General features: G+C 36.3%; 1 protein-coding gene across 2 annotated transcripts in view; it reads right to left on the bottom strand.

Annotated features, from left to right (window-relative positions):
* Positions 1–16,820: 16,820 nt before the first annotated feature.
* Positions 16,821–22,699, bottom strand: part of LOC119636171 (epidermal growth factor receptor) — a 104,705-nt gene continuing 98,826 nt past the window's right edge. For both annotated transcript variants that reach the window (XM_038031359.1, XM_038031358.1), the window contains exons 2-5: positions 21,521–21,743; positions 20,201–21,384; positions 19,995–20,127; positions 16,821–19,937 (exon numbers count right to left, since the gene is read on the bottom strand). In XM_038031359.1, coding sequence (XP_037887287.1) covers positions 17,444–19,937; positions 19,995–20,127; positions 20,201–21,384; positions 21,521–21,743 — 4,034 coding nt within the window. In that variant the 3' untranslated portion in view covers positions 16,821–17,443. The remainder of the gene's footprint in view (positions 19,938–19,994; positions 20,128–20,200; positions 21,385–21,520; positions 21,744–22,699) is intronic.

The raw sequence follows: 22,699 nt of genomic DNA, 5'->3' as shown, positions 1-22,699 counted from the left end.
GATCTATTTCTCCGGCTCGAGGTGTCACGGTTTTACAGTCTAAGATAAAAATATTAAAGCGTATTAAAGAAATCTTTTATTATATCTTCTTCGAGCTAAGAGATAACTTAATTACCTCATATTATTGTGCTAAACTGTTTAAATATAGTAAAGTGTGTTATGTTGCCCGCAAGTGTTTGTTTGTATTCAGTGTGATCTAGATTTATAAGGAATCACTTAACGATGTCATTTCAAATCTTGTCATTTCTATCTTTTAAACAAATAATTAAACAATTTTTAATGCTTTTCAGTTACAACGCTTCGGACTATAAGTCAAAAGGTTTCAACAAGTAACACCTCTAACCACCGTAGAGAGAAAACTAACTAAACAGTAATTGATTTCCCCCAAGCGCAAAAGGGTAATTAGTTAGTTAATGTTCTTAAAACACACAAAGAAACAAAATAAAAGAAAGAAAGAAGCAAATCCACTGGCATTGCTGGCACTCGTGAAAATAGTAGAAAATGGTTTAAAAGAGAAACCGGTACTAATAAAATTGTCGCTGCTTTGTCTTCCGTCTCTTTGACTCTTTTGTTTTTGCAGTCGACCATCATCAAGCATCGTGCGTTTATCTCTTCATGCCTGGCTATTAAGTAAGTCAAAAAGTTTTTTATTGTGTGCGTTGTTGGGGTGTTTATCATTAAAATGATTTCGAAGGCATTTTTATGACTTTTATGATTCATTTTATGATTAACAAGTTTAAATCTTTCTTAAGTGAATTTCTCTTTTTTCTTCTTCTCGCTGTGCTCCCAATCTCTTCGCTGTCGATATGTCAGCCGAATCGAAATAAAATGCTTTTAAAGAAAATGCTTAAGAAAACTAAGAAAAAAAAAGCAATGAAAAATTTCTATAAAAAAATTTATAAAGATAACGTTTGCATAAAAAAGAAAAAAAAAACACAAAAAATTTAATAAAATAAGATTTGAAAAAAAATTTTTTCATTTCATGCATTGGGAAATTCTTTGCATCAGAAGTCGACATTTCCAGCTTAAACTGTCCTCGGGAAACCAATGCCAACCAAACGCAGGCTCGCCTACGCCATATTATCTGGATCTAATGCGAGGGTTGCACTAGTGAGCGCATAGAAATGCATACTGAAGATCATACAAAGATATGCATATAAACGAGATAAGTACAATGACGCTTGTCTGCCCCTAAAAGCGACTCTTTTTCAAAATTTGACCCTTGATATATAAACATTGTTGAGCACAATAGGAAGTTTAAAAATCTGCAAAAGTAAATTCGAAAGCCATCTCTCTCTCTCTCTCTCTCTCTTTCTACTGCCAACAAAGAAGGCGATATATAGCATTTATTGTATTTTTTATCATTTGTGCAAATTAATTTTTTAGTTTCCATGAAAATCTAATCATTGCCGCGAAATGATATAATTTGATGATTGATGATGAATGCGTCTTTTTTATTAACAGACAGGTGTACGTCTTTTAACAATGAAGTGTGCGATGGATGGATGGATGCACAATTTAATATTTGAGCATAAAATAGCTTAGTTGGAGCTTTGATCCTTTTACATCCACTACTCTGGAGGCATATTTGAAAGTGTCCTTCCGCGTAAAGTATCTAAGAAAGCGCATCACACACCACGGCCTAAAATTCTGTGCCAAATAAGCGCTGCCCGCCTATTCGTCCAACTATCCATCTACGTGCCCAGTATCTAACCGTACGTTCGTCCATCCCTTTAACCACCCGCATGATTGTTCATCTATCTGTTTGCCTGTAAGTCTGTATCTACGTATGCCTATCTGTCCACCTCTCGTTTGCTTCATTTATCCACCTGTTTGCTTGCTTGTGTGCTCACGTTTCTATGTCCATTTGACTGCGCGTTCGTGTGCCCGTTTGTCTGCGCTCATTTCTCTTCGTTTATCCTTCTTTCCACTTTTTATTTGTTCGATTACCGATGATTCAGTCTGCGGATCAGTTTTCAACTGAACAGAAAGTTTCGCTGTAAAGTTTTTGTTTTTGTTTCTTCCTTAGATTGGTTTTCGCTTATATGTGTATATATATTATTATTGTTATTATTATAACTTATTTAGATATTTAGACTAAAAAAATTAAATTGTGGGCAGCATGGGTAGTTCCGTTTTCGCTCATGCCCCAATTGACTGTAAACACAACAAATTGAAATTACACTGACGGAACGTGACGAATTAATGAAGAAAAAAAGCTTCTTACGTTAATGTTACGCTGCGCTTAGATCATAGGACGGGGACTATTTAAAGAAAATTGCGCGGGGGTTAAAGTGATTATGGAAAGCAACGCGAAGTTTGATCTTAAAAACTGTTAATAATTGCGTTGCGCTTAATAAAGAAAAAAAACAACGTCAAGTATGCTACACCTAGTCGGATTAGTATATTCCATCTCATTTGTTCATTATGTTAAATTGATTACCAGGAAGGTAAAAGTAACACAAGTAAGGCAATTACAGTCGGGCCAGGCCGACCTATAGATACCCTACACCACAATATCTAATACAATTATTCACTCGTCTTAGTAATAATACAGAGCATACTGCTCATGAAAGCTCGCACACTGGAGCATGTCCAAACCCCAACATGGCGGAGTCCAAAATTACCAAACCTAATTTATAATACTTGCTAACAGTTTTATAATTTTTTAGTCTCCGTTATAGAACACTAGAAAGTAGACTCTCTCCCCATACGAGGGCTTGCCTTTCATGATAACCCTATGCTGAGGTCCAAAAAACAAACCTATGTTGTTCTTATTGTTCATGAGAACTTTTTTATATGGAATGGTGTGCAATGAATAGACCCATGCCGTTTAAATTTTATTTATGTCATGTTATATTATATTTTATTTTTATGTCAAATTACCTTAATGAACAATTTTGCAACAATTAGGCCTAGGGTTTACATTTCCTGACAATGTTTATATGCGATGGTATCCAAAAAATAGACTTACGCGACTCGAACTGACTTGTTTGTCAATTTACTATTATGAACCAAGTTTTACCATGCAATATTGAAAATTATCTCTTATCACGATATAAAAGGTTAAAAGGTTAAAGTTAAAGAGCTTAAAAAAGGTTACATGACGGGGAGTCACAAAAAATTGTCCCAAACCGACCCAAATTTTCATTTCATTTTGCAATATCGAAGTATTGTTACATAGCGAGTCTTGTTGAAAAAGTGGTCCGCCTTGAACCATTTTAAACAGCGTTAGTCCTTGGATTTAAGTCCAAACTTTCATTAAAATATTTCACATATTGCTACTTGTAGGTTGAGCATTGGCATACATGCAAAGACATCAGACGGGCAGACGGACGGACGGACGGACGAACCGAAACGCTAAGAATCATTTTCGGAATCGATCGGGGTAATCTATATCAAGCCCTTCTGCTACACAAACATAACATATCCCGTACCGGAAGCGACGTATTGACGTAGGGTATAATTAAAACATTACGCTTAGAATTTAAAAAAAGAAAAACGTAAAAGCTTTTTGGTTGGGGAATAATACACAACGAATTATGCGTGGCATTTGCGTGATGAAAGTAAATTTGTTTTTCCCTTTTAATGATTTGCGCGGAATCCATTTCCCATTTCTGCTTTCGCGAGTCTCTGCAATTTTTTAATGAAATGAATGAATGGGGATTAAAGTTAAAGACGATCACAATTAATTATTTTTATAGCACGCCACACTCGCTTATCTTGAATTTACAAAGAAGTGAACCATATTAAGAAACTGATCAACATCATTAGCTAAGATCACCTTTATAGTATTATACTTTCCTTCTATCTCTCTGTTCAGCGAACTCGTTGAGAGTAATCTAATCTTTATTGACTGAATTTGGCTTTTAAAGTCAAGAATGAAACAATTTTTCAAGAATATTCTTACTAAGCTTTTTAACCATATTTGCTTATACACAAGTTCGCTGTAATGTATGTAATGTATATATACAACGAAGACAGAATTGCAAAATTATTTACTTCATGTAGGCATGGCAGCGGAGCCATCGCGACCTTCCATATTTTTACCGGCTATTTAACTTACTTAAAGGGTAACCAATACAGAAAACCTTTTTTAAATCTATTTGAAAAACAAATAAAAATAATATAGGGGTCCATGACGCGCTATTAAATAGCCTACATCACCCTACAGTAATTCATATAACGACATTTCAAATTACGCGGTTATACGGGAGGCGGTCCAAATTGGTGGTCCCATACAAAACTATTTCGATAGCGTTGGTCTTCGGTCCGAAACTTTCATCAAAATATTTTAAAAGTTGTGGCCGGCTTAAATGAAATTAGAAAGCGATTCTGAATCGATCCGTTCAATGAAAGTGGAGTCTATAGGAAGTCCTTCTGTGTGTTGCGTACATCCGCACGAAGTTAATATATCCCTGCACCTTAAGTGTTGTAGCGCGTAACAACGAAAAGTTTTCTTAGTCCTTCTTACCCATGCACGTCAAAAAAAGACTTGAGAGGGCTTTTTGCCGACAAGACGGTTGTGTAACATTTCTCATAATTCGTATTTTCTAATTTGGACTTGCTTGCCGTACATATCTCTGCCCTTTGTAATTTTTCAAACCAAATATGTTATGAAAATATGACTGAAAATGTAGCGATCATCACAGGATTTTTTCGGAATATTTGTTAAAGCAACAAACTGTCACGAACAAATCACTCGATACCGGTCATCAACCACATTAACAAATTGTATTTTAGCGAAAAACTCTTACGATCGTCAAGAGAAAATCATATTCTCAGATTGGACTAAAAGACCGAATGTGGTACGGTAGGCTGGCTAAATGCGGTTTGTAGGAAAACACATAATTGTAGGATTTTTGGATATTTATAGAGTTAACGAAAGACGAAAAGAACCCCAAGAGATTATGTCTCCAGAAATTAAATGTCCTGTAGTCTAGTATAAATTGTAGTATTTTGCTTACACTGAAAGTGATTGTGTGCGAATCACAGTCAGGTTTTTTACCTAAAATATTCGTATATTTTTATACCGGCTCCGAGAAATATCTTTTATGGAAATACACATTGGAGCTTTTGCCTTTTATGAATACAGTTTTGGGCGGGTTACACCTATTTTCATTTTTAGCGTCAACTGCAAATGTGTTTCGTACTAGATACCAAACATCCATACAAAATTTTACGTCTATGACCAAGTAAGTTCGAAAGTATACAACAAACGGAGGTACGCATGGACAAGCAAATGAGCGCGACTCGGAATTTTACTCAATATATGTTCATTTTATGTAGTGAACTTTTAAAATCGTGAAAACAAGACTTTTAAGGTTAAAAGGAAGAGCATGATTTCAATTGATAAGCTGGCAGCTCTGGTTGTAAAAAGTAGTTTTATGAAAACCAAAATCTCATGGAAAACGGGAAATGATAAGAATGAGTGCAAATTTAACCTTAGCAAGCGCTAGCAAGCAAAAACATTAATCAGACTTACGGACGAACGGACGGACACGATTAACTTACCTAAGTTAGTACTGCACGTCCCACCCAAATGCATACGAATTCTTCGAAATCTATTATGTGTTTGCGTAAGCGTAGCAAACATTTAGTTGCGTTCCGTGGTAAGTGCGAAAATTTCAATATTTGTTGTGAAAGTTTGTAAATGTTTTCCTTTTACACTCTTTTGTGTGCAGCAATAAAAAAAATATTTGTAAAGTTTTTTTCTTAGATTAAGAAGAGAAAACGACAAAAAATGAAGAAGAAGCATTTTAAGAAAAAAGTCAATTGTTCGTGCTTAAGTGTTAAGTTCGTTTCTTAAATCTTTTGTTTTCTTTTAATGTAAACGATTTTTATTGTCATTTAAATAAATTTAAAGTGCATTTAACACGTTTCCACATGCGGAAAAGTTTAGTTCAGCCTCCGAAGAACTTCAAGAATATAAAGGGAAAACTTAATGAATGATGACATTGCCTGCTACTGCAAAACATCAATGACAGGTATGTATGTATATAAATCAATTACCGACTGGGTGTAACAACATAATGCAACCGAGTTTAATGATTTTCACATTAACATCCACATCGAAAGAAAAAGAGGAAAAAAAGGCGACTGTTTAACCATAAAATTTATTTAATGAGTATGTTGTTGCTTTGACGTATAATATCTTTAGTGATCGCCTGTTGCTTGCGCAGGAATTAACGGCAAAGAAGGAGGCTAAACACGATACGAAATTCTGTCGAATGTGTTGTTACATTAATGATAAACTTCGAATGGAGATTTCGTGGCCTAGCTGTGACACAAAGATTGCTGCTGTTAAAAATAATGATGAGTTTCAGTTCTGTCATCAACCAAGCAACTAAGCAAGCAACCAACCAACCAACCAACCAGCCGATCTCTTATGTAGTTGCGAACCATTCATTTTAAGTTCAGTTTAGTTGAATTTCTTCTTCAATTTAGTTAAAGGAGTTTACTTTTATGACTTTGCTTCTCTTTTTTTTTTTTTTTTTATAGGTTTCATTGTTACCGAGAAAAAAGACGGAAAAATAGAAATTGTTGTATATATTATCTCTCTGGGATATAGAAACTCTCGGTAATTTTTATTTTTTTCATTTTTTTATTCATAGGTTAATTGCTAATCATTGTTAAATGGGCTTATCTTAAAGGTTTCATTATAAATAAAAGAACAAGAACAAGAACAAGAAAGCGACTAACGCTAAGGCTTTAATCAGTTGTTTTATACCCGCTTTAGGGTATTAAAATAAAATTTTAATGGATTTACTTTTTGTTATAGATGTTTTTTTTTTTTTTAAATTAATTTAAAAGAATTTAGAAGAAAGTGGAAAGAAAACAACGGATTTATGGAGATTTTCTTGGAAATCTTGTTGATTAATTTGTAAAAATATATTTTGAAAATAAAAAAGAAAATTTCAAATAAATTTTTAAAAACTTTCTAACCATAATAAATACAATAACTTAGATTAGCAAATATCTGTAATGAAACGTTTATGACATCAAATTTTATCCACCTAAGTCTCATCTGAGTAAATTTCAATCAGAAAATGTCGTTTATTTTCCCTTTAATGTCCTTAAGGTGACTGAAATTAGCTACACTTGATAAACGGCACGAGGGAAGGGAGCCTCTAAGAGGACTACTTATGATGATTAAACAAAGAGTTTATGAAAAAAGAAAAAAAAACAAAAAAAACAAGAGACTGTCAAGTATTACGCAACACCTATAATTATATTTTCATTATGACAAAGAACGCACACATGTCAAGACGATCTACTAACTAACGGTTTGTGTGCTGTGTGAGGAATCCTTCGAAAGGATACCCGCAGTAGTTCTGCTAAGGTTCTGTTATAATAAGGACTAATTTTAAAGCATTCCTTGCTACATGCTCGTATACCTACTCCGCAATGCTTTATTCACTTCAAAGCGAAACACCATTGAGAGAAATGTGAAGGGTGTTTTCTTTTTTTTGTACATATAATTTTTAACAGGACGAACCATTGAACCATTGAAGTGACCAAATTTAATGTATTTTTTTTCTTTTTTTTTTGTGTAATCACAAGGAGTTTACTTTGAAAAAATATTTGGCGCGGGCGATATCAAATAAGCAGGATAATGCGGGTAAGATCAAAATTACATGACAGCAGAACAGGTGATGTTAATGTACACAATTTGCTTACGCCTTAAAGAAACTTACCATAGTGCGGATGCACACGACAGCCAAGGCGTGCAGGTTCGCGAGATCGCTTTTATTACTTATATCAATTTTAAAGATGCCGAGGAAGCAAGCAATGCAATTTCGTTGGGATAAAACCCAATAGAAAAAAAGGAGAGAGTATTAAGCGAATAAATAGATAGAATTGAAAATTATAGTCGCTTTGTCGAATATCTTACATCCGCCACCTTTAACCTAACACAGATTGAAAACGAAAACATTGAACCATCGTTCTCTCAATCGAGTTTTGCAGATTATATGTGGAAAAGCGAAAAGCATCCAGTACGCAAAGATGTTCCTAATTCAAGTTGCACTGCAATCGTGTCCTCTCACCAACTTGGTCCATTTTAACTGCTAGCCTGCTTGCAAGAATTTCCATTCCACATTCCACGAAATTTTGCGGACGGGAGAATGTTTACCACAAACACTGTACAGATGGGCAGCCGGGCAAATGGGCTGAATTTGACGCTAGCTAACGTTGGGTGTATTTTTTAGGGGGTGCCTTCTGAACCGTTTTGATAAAACAAAACGGAAATTTTCATGCTCTACAATATTGGATGGACGTGGCCAATTTTTTGTCATCGTCTTGCAGGTATTTGGGACCCAAGTAAGCGTGATCGAAAGATTTCGAAACATAAACTTATGTCAGATCATTATTTTGCATCAATTTCCATCATAAAAAACAACAACAAACTGATTTTTGCCGTCATATAAGCGTTAATTCTTCTTTAAGACATTTATGAGGAAAAGGGTTAAGAAAGTAGTCGTATGACAATTTTTTCGAAATAGGGCATTGTATGAAGAATGATCATAAAAATGTTCCGAGCCAACCCGTTTCATAATTCCCTAGAATACCTCTAATTTTTCAACCTATATGTTTTGCTGATTATTAGACGGACGGACATCAGCAGACAGTCGGTTTACATTCTGAAAACGATTCAGAAACTAAGCCCGGATCAACGAAATCGTTCGCTGTTAGATCAGGTCTTTGCAACAAGCCGCACAAACTCATATTACTATTGCATTGTAGGGTAATAGGATCTATAGTTTAGCTTCGATAGGATTGGTTTAGAAAAATCCAAAACTATAATTGAAAACAAGTAACGACACGGACATAGCAGACGACGACTCACTACTAAATGTCTTACCCAACCCAACAGTTATTCACATAACGACTTTTCAATGTAACGGATTATATAGCAACTGATGAGAAAATCGGTCCGATCCGAACCATTTTCAGTAGCGTTCATTTTTGGCCCAAAGCATGTTAGTGTAATAAATTTCATCAAAATAACTCACAAATTGTAGCCAAGAGAGCAAGATGGCCAGAGGGATAGATGAGCTTAAATCAAATGCGAACGTGACTCTGAATCGAGCGATATTATAGAAGGTGAGTCTATCTTAAGCACTTCTTCTTCTAAGTGTTGCAAACACCCTCACAAACTTAATATATCCTTGATCCAAAAATAGTGTAGGGTATAAAAATTTTCATTTCGGACACCATTCACCGTTAGTCTGTATTTTCTGGTACCTTCGGGAAAAAAAACCTCCTTTGCATCGCCAAAGCGTACGCGTTGTTCGCACAGGCCAAGTAATAGACCGAAATAAGTACTCACCAGAAGGTGTTATATTCCGAAAATACACCGCTCGGTATTACATATTGCAGTTCCGCGCTTGCCACTTTTCCTTTGCTGTGCAACACTTGGCCAAGTTGTCCCATCCTAAAAAAATGCTGTCGATTTTAAAACCGAGGCAAATAATAGGGAAAGGGAAAAATCGAACTCGGTTGACACATGACACGATTAACGGAAATTCTTACTTTCGCGAGTTTCGCTTTGGGAAATTTCATTAATGAAAGGGTCTTTTGTAAGCAGCAAAAAAGATTGTTATGAACATTGCCCAAATTTTCCGACACAACTAAATGCAAACAAAAGTTTGCCTCTGAGAAAGGTAGTCTAAACTACTTAGCATCCTTGTCGTACATAGACAGAGAGTGAGGGGGAGGAGCAAATGTTAATATAAATCTATGATCTTGTGTATACAAACTTATGATCTTTAGATCAATGTTTTTCATACCTTGCACATACATAAACTCGTCATTCTTTGCTTGTATTGAACTTTCAAACGAAGACTGTTTCCTGCTACTTATAGGTGTATGTGGATTCTGTTAATCATAATGATATGGTTACTACCTGATCACGCCCCATTTCGGAAGTGTGTTCTATTAACCATCTATGCTGATTCTTTGAGACCCTCACATTTTCCCAACAGCAAAGTGTCGACGCGCCGACGGCAATACAGAACTATGTAGATTCACACTCTCCCGACGATTTAGTACTCACTAAATCTAATACTAATAGGAGAGCAAACCTAATTTAGCTCTTTGATCTTTGGAACAGAAAATAAGAACATTTTACTTCTCGTGTGCAGTTATTATCACAGTTACAATGCATACAACAATCCATTGTTATTTGCACGCCCCTCTCTCAATTGGGACGCATTTTTTTCTTATGAGTTAAATAAATGCATCATTTCCAAAGGTTCTCTAATCTTGGACATAACTATTCATTTATCGTTAAGCTTGTGTTGTAGTCGTGATATAATTCCCTCCAAAAGCTAGTTAACATATTTATGATCAGATGAGAACTTGCCAACATATTCTACAAAATAATTACGCAAATATGTTACGAGTAAAGAGTACGAGCAAAAGCACTTTCTTTAGGATAGGAAATAGGATGGGGTGGGAATAGCCCTTTGCTTGTATTCAGATTATAGTGCTCGCAACATAAAATTTCTATGAAGATTGCTGCTCTAAATCTCTGTTGCAATATGTATACATATCTACCTAGAAATAGTTGCAGCTAGAGTTTTAAAAGAAAGTATAAACTTTTTTATTGCTATAAACAATAATTCTTATTTTAATCAACAGAGTAAAAAAAGGTACAATGCAGTATATTTTTTGTTTCGAAATTTTGCAAAACAAAAGCGTAGTAGCGAGTGGGACAACCGCTCGCCTTTAGTTAAATCAAGCATTTTTTAAGACATCGATAGCAGTTCGATTATCGTTATTATTTGTCCAAATCATAACTAAGCAAAGACCAACACCTTTGATTCTTTTTAAAAATATTCAGCAGATGGCGTTAAGACAATAAGTTTAACTTAATAGATGTGCTTTCACATGCAGGAATTTTCAGTTACAAAAATCAGTTTTGAAATATTTTTCCTTTACCTACTCGAGAACGAATGAATTTTTGAAAATGTCAGCTAAACAACTTGTCAGGTCGACCGTCGACTTAACTTAATTGTGCACAGTCGATCTGAAGAAGCTCTGATGTGTAAAGGAGTGCTTGAACTGTGTCGTCGGCGATATAATAATAGATCAAACTTTTAACTACTTTAACTTTTTCAAAATGTAATTGATAATGTTTAAAACACTAATACTTTTGGATAAATTTTACAACTCTTGCGATATACTAAAGTTGGGACACTCTGTTGGAAAGGAGAGGCGAACTTGTTGAAACGGAGAGGCGAACGTGCTCTGTTTATCGCATCTAACGCAAACGAGCAATTGAGTGATTCGACACTACATCTCTTATACGCTTCTCTTCGTTAGGTGTTTACTATGTAAACAGGTGTTTACTTGTACTATGATTAAGTTGACAACGCAAGAGCAAAAATTGCCGAGTCCTTAGTGGCTTGATTACGCTCCACTGACGGCACAATGTAATGCAAATGTTAATAAAATTTCCTCCTGTTGACACCTCAATCAATGGTAATCATCACATCCCTATAGATATAATCGATAATTGTTTTCATGGCAGCTGCCTCCACATTTTTAACACTGCTTTTCCTTCCGCATCTTCCTCTCTATCATGCGGACGAACTTGATGATTTGTTTCAGAATTGTAGTTTCACAGTCTTTTGGAAACACGTTCAAAAATTGCTTTGAGAAAAGGAAAGCATGAGCAATGCATTGGGATGCAATATCAGCGAAAAGATTATTGAATCGATTCAATCGCGTTGCGCCATTGACATACCTATAGCTAGAGATTGGCGAGCTAATAAAACTCAAGCAGAATATCCCTTTCATCTTAACAGTTGTTGAGTGAGCTTACAAAGGCTGATTCGCCGCGTTTAAGTAGAAAAAGCTTAACGCGAACGCGTTGTACTCTGTCTGAGTGAGTTTTAACACGATTGGTTGAAGCTATTTGTTGATTTGTTGATACTCGCCTTTCCTATGAATTTAATATTGATCTGTTTAGTGTTTACTGCTGCTTTGTTTTTGTCTGCTTAATACCACTTTTGTTCTTTTTTAGTTTTTTGATAGACTGGAGGATATTTTTGTAAAATTATTTGCTTTATTTTCCCTTACGTTCGCTCTGATGTTATCTACTGTCTACCGTCATTTTGGTAATCTTTTGTATATTTACCTAATTTTGTTTTTCTTGCTATTCCTGTTATACACAACAAGTTTTCTTTGCTTCTTTTTTCCTCTTTTGGAAAATGCGAAAATGTACGCGTACATAAAATGATGGTCTCATATTTACGGTCGTGTGGACTGCTTATTGAAATTGACAATGCGCATCAACTGAGAAATCATAAAAGAGTCGCATTAGTGATGAGGTAAACAAACCAAACTAATAAGCTAATACATAGCGCAGTGGTTTTTTCACTCAGTCACAAACTTATTTTATGCTTTCACAAAAGAAAGCCTTTGTCATGAAGAAGAAGAAGAACAACAAAACTATTCATCTGTTCAAAGTTTTCTGGTAAATGCCCAGAGTTTATCCTCAAAGTGTATGGACAATATAATGACTTCTGATGATAGGAATATGCCGCTTCCTCTGTGTTATTGACTTCTTGGAAGTGTTCACATGTGGAGCATGTTACCATTCCCGTTATGAGAGCCTCTATATTCAAAAAGTAGTTAATTTCTACGCCAAATTACTGTAATGCGGGCTCGTTCTCAGCATAGTAAAAGTAATACTTTCCTGCCTTATAAAGCAGGAGGAGCTCTTCGTATGAATTTAGTATGGGTCAGTATTATTTGGCGATTTCTGCCAAGAGCTTTTAAAGATTTTAAATGCTGTCCATATAAAGAGTGTTAAACAATAAGTCAAGATGATCAGATCCAACCCATTCTCAATAAGTTTCGTCTATGGTTCAACGCATCTCAGTACAAAGATTTTAGGTAAATTCTTCACAAATTGCAGCCTGCGAACCCGACATTAAGCTACCTGAACAAACGTCACATAATAAATCTATATACACTCCTTGCGGGGGTTACTTGCATATATGCGTGCATACTGCTTTGAGCATTTTGATGGCACGGTTAGATATTTAGCAGCGACACTTGCATCACTGGGAAGAAGTTTTACGAAAATTATATTAAAAAATCGTATGGTATTTAATACATCAAATTGTTGAAGAGGAAGAAAAAGTCACACTTGAGTACATTACATTACTGCCAGTAATTTCGATGCCTACCATAAACCGAATAGTGCATGCGTATCTATGCGTCTGCGAGAGTTCGTCTCATTTCCAGGGTGAGAATATGTAATATTCCTAAAAACCCTACTCTGCTCATCATAAAACACAATGCATAACAATAGATATATTTAATGCAATGTGCAATGTGTAAGGCTGTTTTTGGAACTTTGAAGCATATCTTGCCCTAAGTGATATTACGCGTTAAATTCCATAGGATATTGTATTCAATAGTTAACGAAATGCTTTGACTTGCGCAACGTTTCCGCTCTTTCATAAGACACACGGATACATATATGCTCCATCACATCTCATATTACGAGATTTTTATTGCGCTATATCATCACAAAAAAAATTACAAACCTCGTTAATACGTAAATGTCGAGAAAATAAACCAAAATAAAATGAGATAAGAAAATAATTGGAAAACTCGGAGAGATCGCTTTCGCGGAGTGGTCATAGTTGCCTGGCAGACGAGCGCGTGATAACGCGAATAACACGCACATATATATATATAACATATAATATATATAATACATATACATATCTACAATCAAGCTAACCGCCAATTTGATTAAGCGTCGAACAAAGAAGTGCGTGTTCATATCGAACACTTTTTACTCTCACAGCACAGTGAATCATTTGAATCAGCTGACTGGTAGAAGAAGAAGAAGACGACCTAGAAACGTTTGGACCAAAGCAAAAGATATTCAAATCATTACCTCATTTCTCAACTGCTCTTCGCTGTTAATTTCCTCCTAAATATTTTGTTGTTCTCCATTATTGTCAAGCGCTCACGCTTTATAATACGCAAAACATTTATAGTCTAGAATCAAGCTAATCGCCAACTTTATGAAGCTTCAAAGAAAAGGCTTCACATCCTCAATGAATCTTTTACTAATCAAGACGGTGAACTAGCTGTGGGGTAATTGCGTAACTGAAAGTTAGAATTCGCTTTTCCATTCAGTCGTTTAGCAAAAGGAGTTGAAAACCAAAACGAGAACTTTTCGCACGTTATCACCCTCCTGTTGTGGTTTTGCGGACTAGCAGATATCGTAAATGAGATTCGTTTGCTTATTTTCATCCACAAATTTCAATTGAATTAATATGAAGTTTCCGCAGCGTATTTTTGATTCGCATGCGGTCGGGAAGCACTGTTGGTTGAATTTGTCATGAAAAAGACCCGAATAACAATACAAAATAAGCAAGAAGACAGAAGGTCATGAGACAAAAGTCAAGAGTTATTCGCTCACAAACTTGCACAGCGCCTAAGGGACATAATGCTTGACGCTCAAATATCCTTGCTTGGCCCGACATAAGAAGTTCATAGATCAGATTAGTCCTGGAAAACTTAGTCTTACCACTTTTTAATTACAGCGAAAGGACCTAAGAAATAGTTGTTCAACAGTGATGTTTAAACAGTTATTATAAAAATTGGCATTAAGCTATGTCTGGCTGATGAATTCACAAGCTTTGTGATGTGACGTACTCGTCAAACTAAAAGTATGCTATAAAAATATATTTTATTCAAAATAAAATCTATTGTTTAGCATTACTTCTCCTAGTTTTAGGCAGAATGTGAATTCCCTGGATCTTCTAAATTCATGTAACGTTGCCACACTTTTATAACAAATTCACTTAAAATAATCGAAGACTTAATATATCTCGCTCATACCCCAGGAGCGTTAATCGTTTATTTTACATTTGATATAATTAATAGCAGAACATTTCGTTTAATGAGACGCAACTTACGAGTATCCAAAGTCTTGATATCGTGTCGTCTGCCTAAGGCATCCATTTTTTACTTTATGGCCACAAAAATGTTAGGTCTACTCGCCCAGGCAATAAGTTATCGATTGAATTCAAAGCTACTCAGAAGAAGTAATGCTTGGTGTTTATAGCGGTGAGGGCGGTACGTCCCAAGCTCAATGTTGCTAGCGTTTCCTGAGCGTGTCTTGTCGTAGGAGACGGAACGTCTCGTATTGATAACAAGTCACAGTATCACAACTATCCCCGCTTTTCGACTCAATTGCATCAGTTGTTGTTTGTAAATTTAACTTAGCGATGATCATTGTAATATGGATTTACTATCTATCTAACATGCACAAATGAGATCGCAATGGACATTTAGCTTGAACGTCCCTGTTACCTTTAACCACTTTTACTTGGGTAGAGTATCGCAAAAAGTGTTTATCGCATATCATGGTTCAGCGGGACTGTCCTTCAAATTAAACCGAAAATCGGTGCTACCGGCAAATGCCTGTTTCCGGTACAGAATCAGACCTTTACAAGGATTACGAAAACTATCCTTACAAGTAGTAGATTCAGATGAAAAACTCACAAGGTCATTTAACACTAATGTATGGATATCAGCGAGCGCGACTCTTGGAAAACAACGCGAACTTACAAAATCCCCAGGAATGTTGGCCAAACGCTCGTTCTAAAAACTTGCAGTAAATTGTTTCTAGTTGATGTGTTTACTATTGGCCCATGTAGGGATGGCTTAAGATTTGCTGTAAAGTGATTTTTCTCTTTTTTTAGGGTAAATGCAACCTACAGCTACTTTTCAGATATTATTTGCTGGCATTTGTAAATCTAAACTTGTGCTCCATAATCATTGGGGAAGTGTTTTTAACTCTTACTCCACGACCGACTTGCTGATCTATACTTTCTCGAGTTAACAGATTGGTTATCACGTGATACGTTACTAAAGATGATTACCTAAGCTATGTACCGAATTCGATTAACGTTCACGTGTCTCCTTGTATCCTTAAAGTTATTCAGAGTTTATTATTTTTCGCTTCTCAAGGTAAAGAACGTCTTTTGTGTAGCGCTTAATATAACTTTCAATTATTCAAACTCTTGATATCTTGGTAATGAATTATGCCGTAAAGTACCATAAAGATAAAAGCCAGCATCGTTTCGGTTTAACTTTCGTGTATAATTTACTTTATTTTTATTTTCTCTCGATTAAAAAACTTAATCAATGCTAACAGATATATGTGAGACGCTTTTAAGATAGATTTCTAAATTCTACATATTATTAATTATATGTACAGTCATGCATACATATAAATGAGTAGTATATGGATTAGATATATACATATATATGTGCTGTTTAAGTATTGCTTTTATTTTGTGTTGAAATTATGCATAAAAAATATTTGTTCGTTACAACGTATCGTAGTGGGGAGCGTAAAGGATGTCGAGAGATAAGGATTTCATTTCGTAGAGAGTAGTGTGTGCGATGGTGCCGTTACTTTTAGTCGGGGGCATAGTGTGTGTCTGTGTGTGTGCGTGACAAGGTGTATTAAGGTGGAAAAAAGAATGCATGGCACACATTTTATTTATTTAGTTTTCTCATATTTTAATATTAACTTAAGATTTATGAAGGTTTAGTTTGTTTTGCTTTTAGTTAAAAAGGTTAAGAAGAATTAAAAAACTACATCTAACTTACCAGTTAGGTTATCACAGTTGGAACTTAATTTTTATATGCTTAACATAGAACTTATTTTCTAAAAAAAATTTTGTATTATTATTATTATTATTATGATTTTTGTTTTTTTATCTGTTTACTATTATTATTATTATTTTATTTTGCTTTATACAAATCGTAGCCATAAGCTGATTTTTAATTTTTAAATAAGTTACCACAGTCTTTAATTGTTTTTGTTGGGATTTGTAAAGATATTTATGAAACTGGAATAGCTCTGTAAAGAGGAAAAGACGTGGCAACTAAACAAATGCACTAACGGTGTTTGGTTTTAGAAAAAAACGAAAATGTACAAAACTCTTCACGCTTCACGCTTCACTGAACATCACTTAGTAGCTATCAGACAATTAATTATAAGTACTTAACTACATATGCGTACAAACAATTTAAAATTTTCTTAAATAAATTAATTTTTCTTTGTTACTCATAATAATGCAGGCACTTCGAGGTTCTTATGCTAAACTAAAACATTCTCAATATTATATACAGTGGCGAAGAGAGCAAAGTCATGTATGGGGAGTGCAAAGAGCGAAAAAGCTAACAAAGAAAGAGAGATAGAGTGTGCAAGAGAGAGTGAGAACGGGAGCGGGAGCGTGAGACAGAGGGAGATTAAACTTTAATGGGCAAGATTACTTAATATGCTGCTTCTGGCAGTGATTTCTTCTCTCTCTCTCTCTCTCTCTCTCCTTCTCCCTCTCTAGTCTTTTTCCTTTTTTTGTTTGAAATCTCTCTCTTGCCTTCTTTATTCTCAAACTCTCGTCTCGTTGCGGTGCAAGGGTTGCAATTCTCGTTGGGTATCATTATAATATTCATGATCTGAACTTGTAGGCTCCGAGGGAGCTATTGTAATTTCCAAGATAGTACCCTGACTATCGTGTGCATTATTGTTCACCATCAGCCCCGTTCTGGGTACCATAACTGGTATGCCCAGTGTTTGGGTGGGTATTGGTGCCTCTTGATCATGTACTAAATTGGTGGTTGTATTTAACAGATATTCGGGATTATCTACACTGGCAGGCACTCCAATCAAGTCCATATAGCCCCCTGGCGTCGCGCACATGGCATTGTTAACGCTAGGGTTATTATTATTGTTATTGATATTATTATGATTTAATCCGCCCGTAGCCGAAACTTGGCAAGTAGGCATTAAATAATCATCTTCATCTACTGGTAAATCTAATCGTAAATTACCCACACCAACTTCTCGTGCATTAGAATCTGTTTCATCACTTTCGTTAGATGAGTTTTTATTCATAGGATCTTTACAATAACGATTTAATTTGGGTACTTCTTCAGAGCATTCATGATTGTGGGTACCTCCGACATTGGTTTTCGGTTGCAGGTAATCATCAGCTTCAACCATAGTCTCGGGACCTTCGAATGTCGGCGCTAGTTTTCGTATTAAGTCTTTTTCATCTTGACTGGTGTAAGCGGGTAGTCGAGTAAATTTATCTCCGGGTATAGCCAAATAGCGACCCGGATCACGAGCATATTCAGCGAATATATTTACTAATTGCTTAAAAGAAGGCCTCACTTCAGCATCTAAATGCCAACAAGATAGCAAAGTGCAGTAAATATCTAAGGAGCATATCTCCGGTTGATCGAGTTTCAGGCCAACTTCAATGAGATCAGGTATATCTTTGGCGGGTATATTCTCATGAGGTCTTTTACCAAATGTCAATAACTCCCAGATGGTAACACCAAAAGCCCAAACATCTGACTTACTCGTGAAGATACGATGGCGTATACACTCTAACGCCAACCATTTAATTGGCATTTTACCACCCGCCGCCTTATATTCGTTTGAGTCTTGATTTAAGAGCTTTGCTAAGCCAAAGTCCGTTATTTTTACACATGACGGCAACTGCACTAAAACATTACGCGCTGCCAAATCTCGATGCACTAAACGCTTCTCTTCCAGATAAGACATGCCTTTAGCTATTTGCGTAGACCAATTTAGCAAAGCTTTTGAACCAATTTTATCACGATTATTGCGTACGTAGTCCAGTAAACAACCCAAGGGCATTAACTGAGTGATCAACATCATTTTGGAAGTCATGCAAACAGCTAAAAGTTTGAGCAAATTCGGATGCTCCACGGAAGCCATAATGTAGGCCTCCCTCAAAAATTCCTCACTGGATTCAGCTCCCGAGGATTTTAGCTCTTTAATGGCTACGGGAATTTTAACATTTTCACCCTCTGGCACCCATACGCCTTTGTAAACGTGACCAAAGGCCCCCATACCCAAGAGACCGCCCTTTCTTAGCTCAGCATCTTTGACTATGCGTAACTTTGATAAGTTTGCTCCTCTGTTGGAGGGGCTTAAGGGCTCTGAATCCTCACATCCGGTCAAGACCATGCCCATTTTTACAGCTTCTTGTTTAGCTTTAGTTTTCTGTCGACAGATATACGTGACTACACTTAGGATGCCCACCACTAACACCAGCGTAACAAAAGCAATTATCAGGAAGAAATAATTGTCGACAGCGGCGGTAAGCTTAGAACCCTTAGGCGGTACCGCTGAACAGAAAGTGCCAATGTGAGGTGACTGATAGTTGACGTGTGAATATTCCGGCGGACATTTGGAAGTACAATTGAAACTGGTAGAATTGTCGTAAGGATCACCATCTCCGAACACTTTAAAGCTACGGCAAGCAATGCAGTCGTCTGATCCACGACCAGTGCAACCTTTGCACTCGGGGTGACACATAAAGCATTCGCGGATAACTTCGTCAGCATAATGATCAGCTGGACACTCGTCCTCGCACTGTTCGTCTCGTTTATAACCTGCACATTTTTGACAAACTTGCTCATGGAAACCATAGCCACTGCATAATTCACAGCGAGGATGGCATTTCCGGCAAATGGCTTTACCTGCTAAAGGTTTGAGTTTGCCTTGTTCACGGGGATTCACATATTCCCAATAGTAGCCGTCCGGACATTTATCGTTTTTCATAAGACAACGTTCCACCGATCTTCCATCTGAGCTTATGATCGCTAGATTACATGTTTTACAACCGCCCGGTCCTATAGTGTTCTTCGGTCCTGTACAGCCGTCGCAAGTGGCGTCACAAGAACGACAAATGCCATAATCGGAATATTTGCTTTCTGGACAAACCGTGACGCAACGATTGTCGTCACGCACATGAACACACTCATCGCAATGTTCGGCATCAGGTCCGGAGCAAGTAAGACATTCTGGGTGGCATTGTTTACACGTTTTGGCATCAAACTTGTACGCACTGAAAAAACATGTTTCGGTTAAACTCTTCAATTCTGACGAGCAGATTATTACGTACTTGGTGATATTACGGCAGTCTGCAATGCAAGTGCCATTAAATTCGAAATTTTTACATTCCAAACATTGGTCTGATCCCGAACCCCAACATCCAGCCCCATTACATTGATCTGAGCAAATCAACCCGTCTTTTTCTAGAGAGAAGTAAAAAAGCATGAATTGCAATTCATTTATTTAAGATTATCGGTAAGATGAAGTGAGACTTACTGCACTCTTCTTGATTGCGATTCATTTCTACTACAATACCATGATCGGTTGATTTTTGTATTTTGGTCCAATCTATGTCTTTAACGTAACAGATCTTATCATTGTGTTGTATAACAACCGAGCCGGCGTTAATGCGCTTCAAAGATTTCAGTTCCAAGCTTTCAAGAGAAGACTTGACTATAGATAAAGAAGCGAAATAACTTTCCATAAGTTGGCGTCCATGTATCACTTCGAGATTACGAAAATAGGAAAGATTTTTAAAATCAGGATGAGCGCCTTCGATATCCAAATATCCGGTGATTTCTTTCACGGTAGAAAACACTTCCATACGATCAGGATGCATGGCTATATAGCGTGGACCTAAAGTGTAATTTTTATAAATATCCTGATAACCGGAAAAAGTTTGGTCCAAAACACGTATAGAGCCTTCAATGACGGTGCAGCCCCGGTAAGAATCAATGTTACCCGAGTGAAGAACAGCTCGTCCAGGACAAGTTTTAGGGCAGGGGCCGTTACAAGGAACACATTCACCATCCCTGGCCATTTTATCAGCCGGGCAGCTGCGTACGCATGCTCCATTATCTTTAAGTAAATGTTCAGGGCATTCTTTGACACAAGTGGCCCCGTAAGCATATTTCCCCTCGGGATTGGCTTCCCATAAATAGTTGGTTGGATTGTATTTCTGCATGGGTGGGCATTCCTCTTTGCATACACCGTCATCATAAAAGTTTTTACAGGCTATGCACTCCTTCTGAGTGGGTCCCGTACAGCCACCAGCACAAAACAGATGACAGCATTCACGTGGGCGGGGTCCAAAGCAACGGCCTTGAGCGCACTGAGGTGAACAATTGATTTTGCTGAATTTCTGACAATTATTGGGACCCTCTCCCCAGCAGCCACGCTCACAAGACTCATGGCATTTAGGGCAATCTCGCTCAGGTAAAGTGAAATTGTAAATGTAATTGTATTTGTACTTATCAGGTGAGCCGGAGATTATCTCGGTCCAGTCTATGCTTTTGATATGACAAAGATTGAAATTATTGAAAAAGCCAACCGAACCCTGAAGTATGTCACGTAAGGCGGGCATTTCCAAAGTGAACATTTTCGAATAAGTCACAAACAAAGCGAACTGCTCTTCCTGGACATTAAGATTAAACAATGTACGTCCGCGTATGATTTGAAGTCTAAAAGAAAGCAAACATGAATTATTGAAAGCATAAAGAAAAACACAATTGTGCTCCATTCATACACGTAGTACAGCTGCTTAGACAAGACATGAACCAATTCGTTGCTCATTTTTTAAATTGCATTTATTCTCACCTTGGGAAGATGACTTGCTTAATGTCAACATGACTGATGAGTATATAGCCCGTTACTTCACGTATATTCTCCAAAAAACTTAAATCCAAATTTGGATCTTGCAGCCATGTCAATTCCAAATTACCGTCTACGTACGTACAGTTATTATAGCGATCGCGCAAGTTTCGATAGTGATGCTCACGATTCGAGGGCACTGATAATCGAGATTTGGTACCAATGCAAACTAAAATTAAACAAGAAGGTAAATAAACTCAAATCATTAGAGATCGTTTCCTTTTTCTTTTTCGGTTTTTCGGTTTTTTTATTTTTTGTTTTTGTTGTTTAAAGAAAACTTAAAAAAGAAGCAGAAAAAGCGAAAGAGTTCAATACCAATGGCGCCATTTCGTTACAATAAGAACAACAACAACACTGCAATAAGATCAGAAACCATGATAGACTTTAACCTTAAATGGCCTTTAAGTCATCTATTGGTTTCACTGTTGTTTTGCCGTTGACGCTAAGCATCGCTTGTTCACTGTAACTTTGACTTTATTTGGTCAAAAGAACTTCTGCTTTTAATTATATACATAAAAAACAAAACAAAAATCACGAAAGCAAAAAGAGAAAAGAGCTTAATTGATATATGATTTGTAATTGAAGAAAAGAAAGAGAATCAATTCGAAAGATTCTGAGAGAATTCGTTATATCAGGCTGCTTGTGTATGTGTTTATGATTCTTGTTACTGTTGTTATGGCGACTTTTATAGTTTTATGTGTTTATTGTTGTAATAAATTTGTTGTTGACAATTATGAGCTCAACTTTTAAGGTGCAGCAGCGGCTTTACTATAATTTTCTCTTTTTTTTTTCTTCTCATTATTTTTACCGACTTTTGGTATACATTTTTTCAACAAGTTTTTTGCTTAAGTCTTTTATTGAAGACAATAAAGAAACAAAACTATACACACTTTAAGGCGAATTTTAGGTGTCAGCTACCTTAAGTTAAAATATGAAGATCGCATTTAACTGGAACGGTATGTTTCCGCGATGGAAATAGTATGTTGTCTAAAAAGTATTGAGCTTGATTCCGACAATGTCAGTTAAATGAAAAAATGAAAGTGAAACAGTCATTGATGCCAGTTGTTGCAGATTAAAGGATAAAATGAGAAAAATATCTTGTCTAAAAAATATTGCACTTAATAC

The sequence above is a fragment of the Glossina fuscipes genome, unplaced genomic scaffold, assembly GCF_014805625.2.
Source record: "Glossina fuscipes isolate IAEA_lab_2018 unplaced genomic scaffold, Yale_Gfus_2 28, whole genome shotgun sequence".
Taxonomy (NCBI): Eukaryota; Metazoa; Arthropoda; class Insecta; order Diptera; family Glossinidae; genus Glossina; species Glossina fuscipes.
This window is presented reverse-complemented; position numbering and strand designations above follow the sequence as displayed.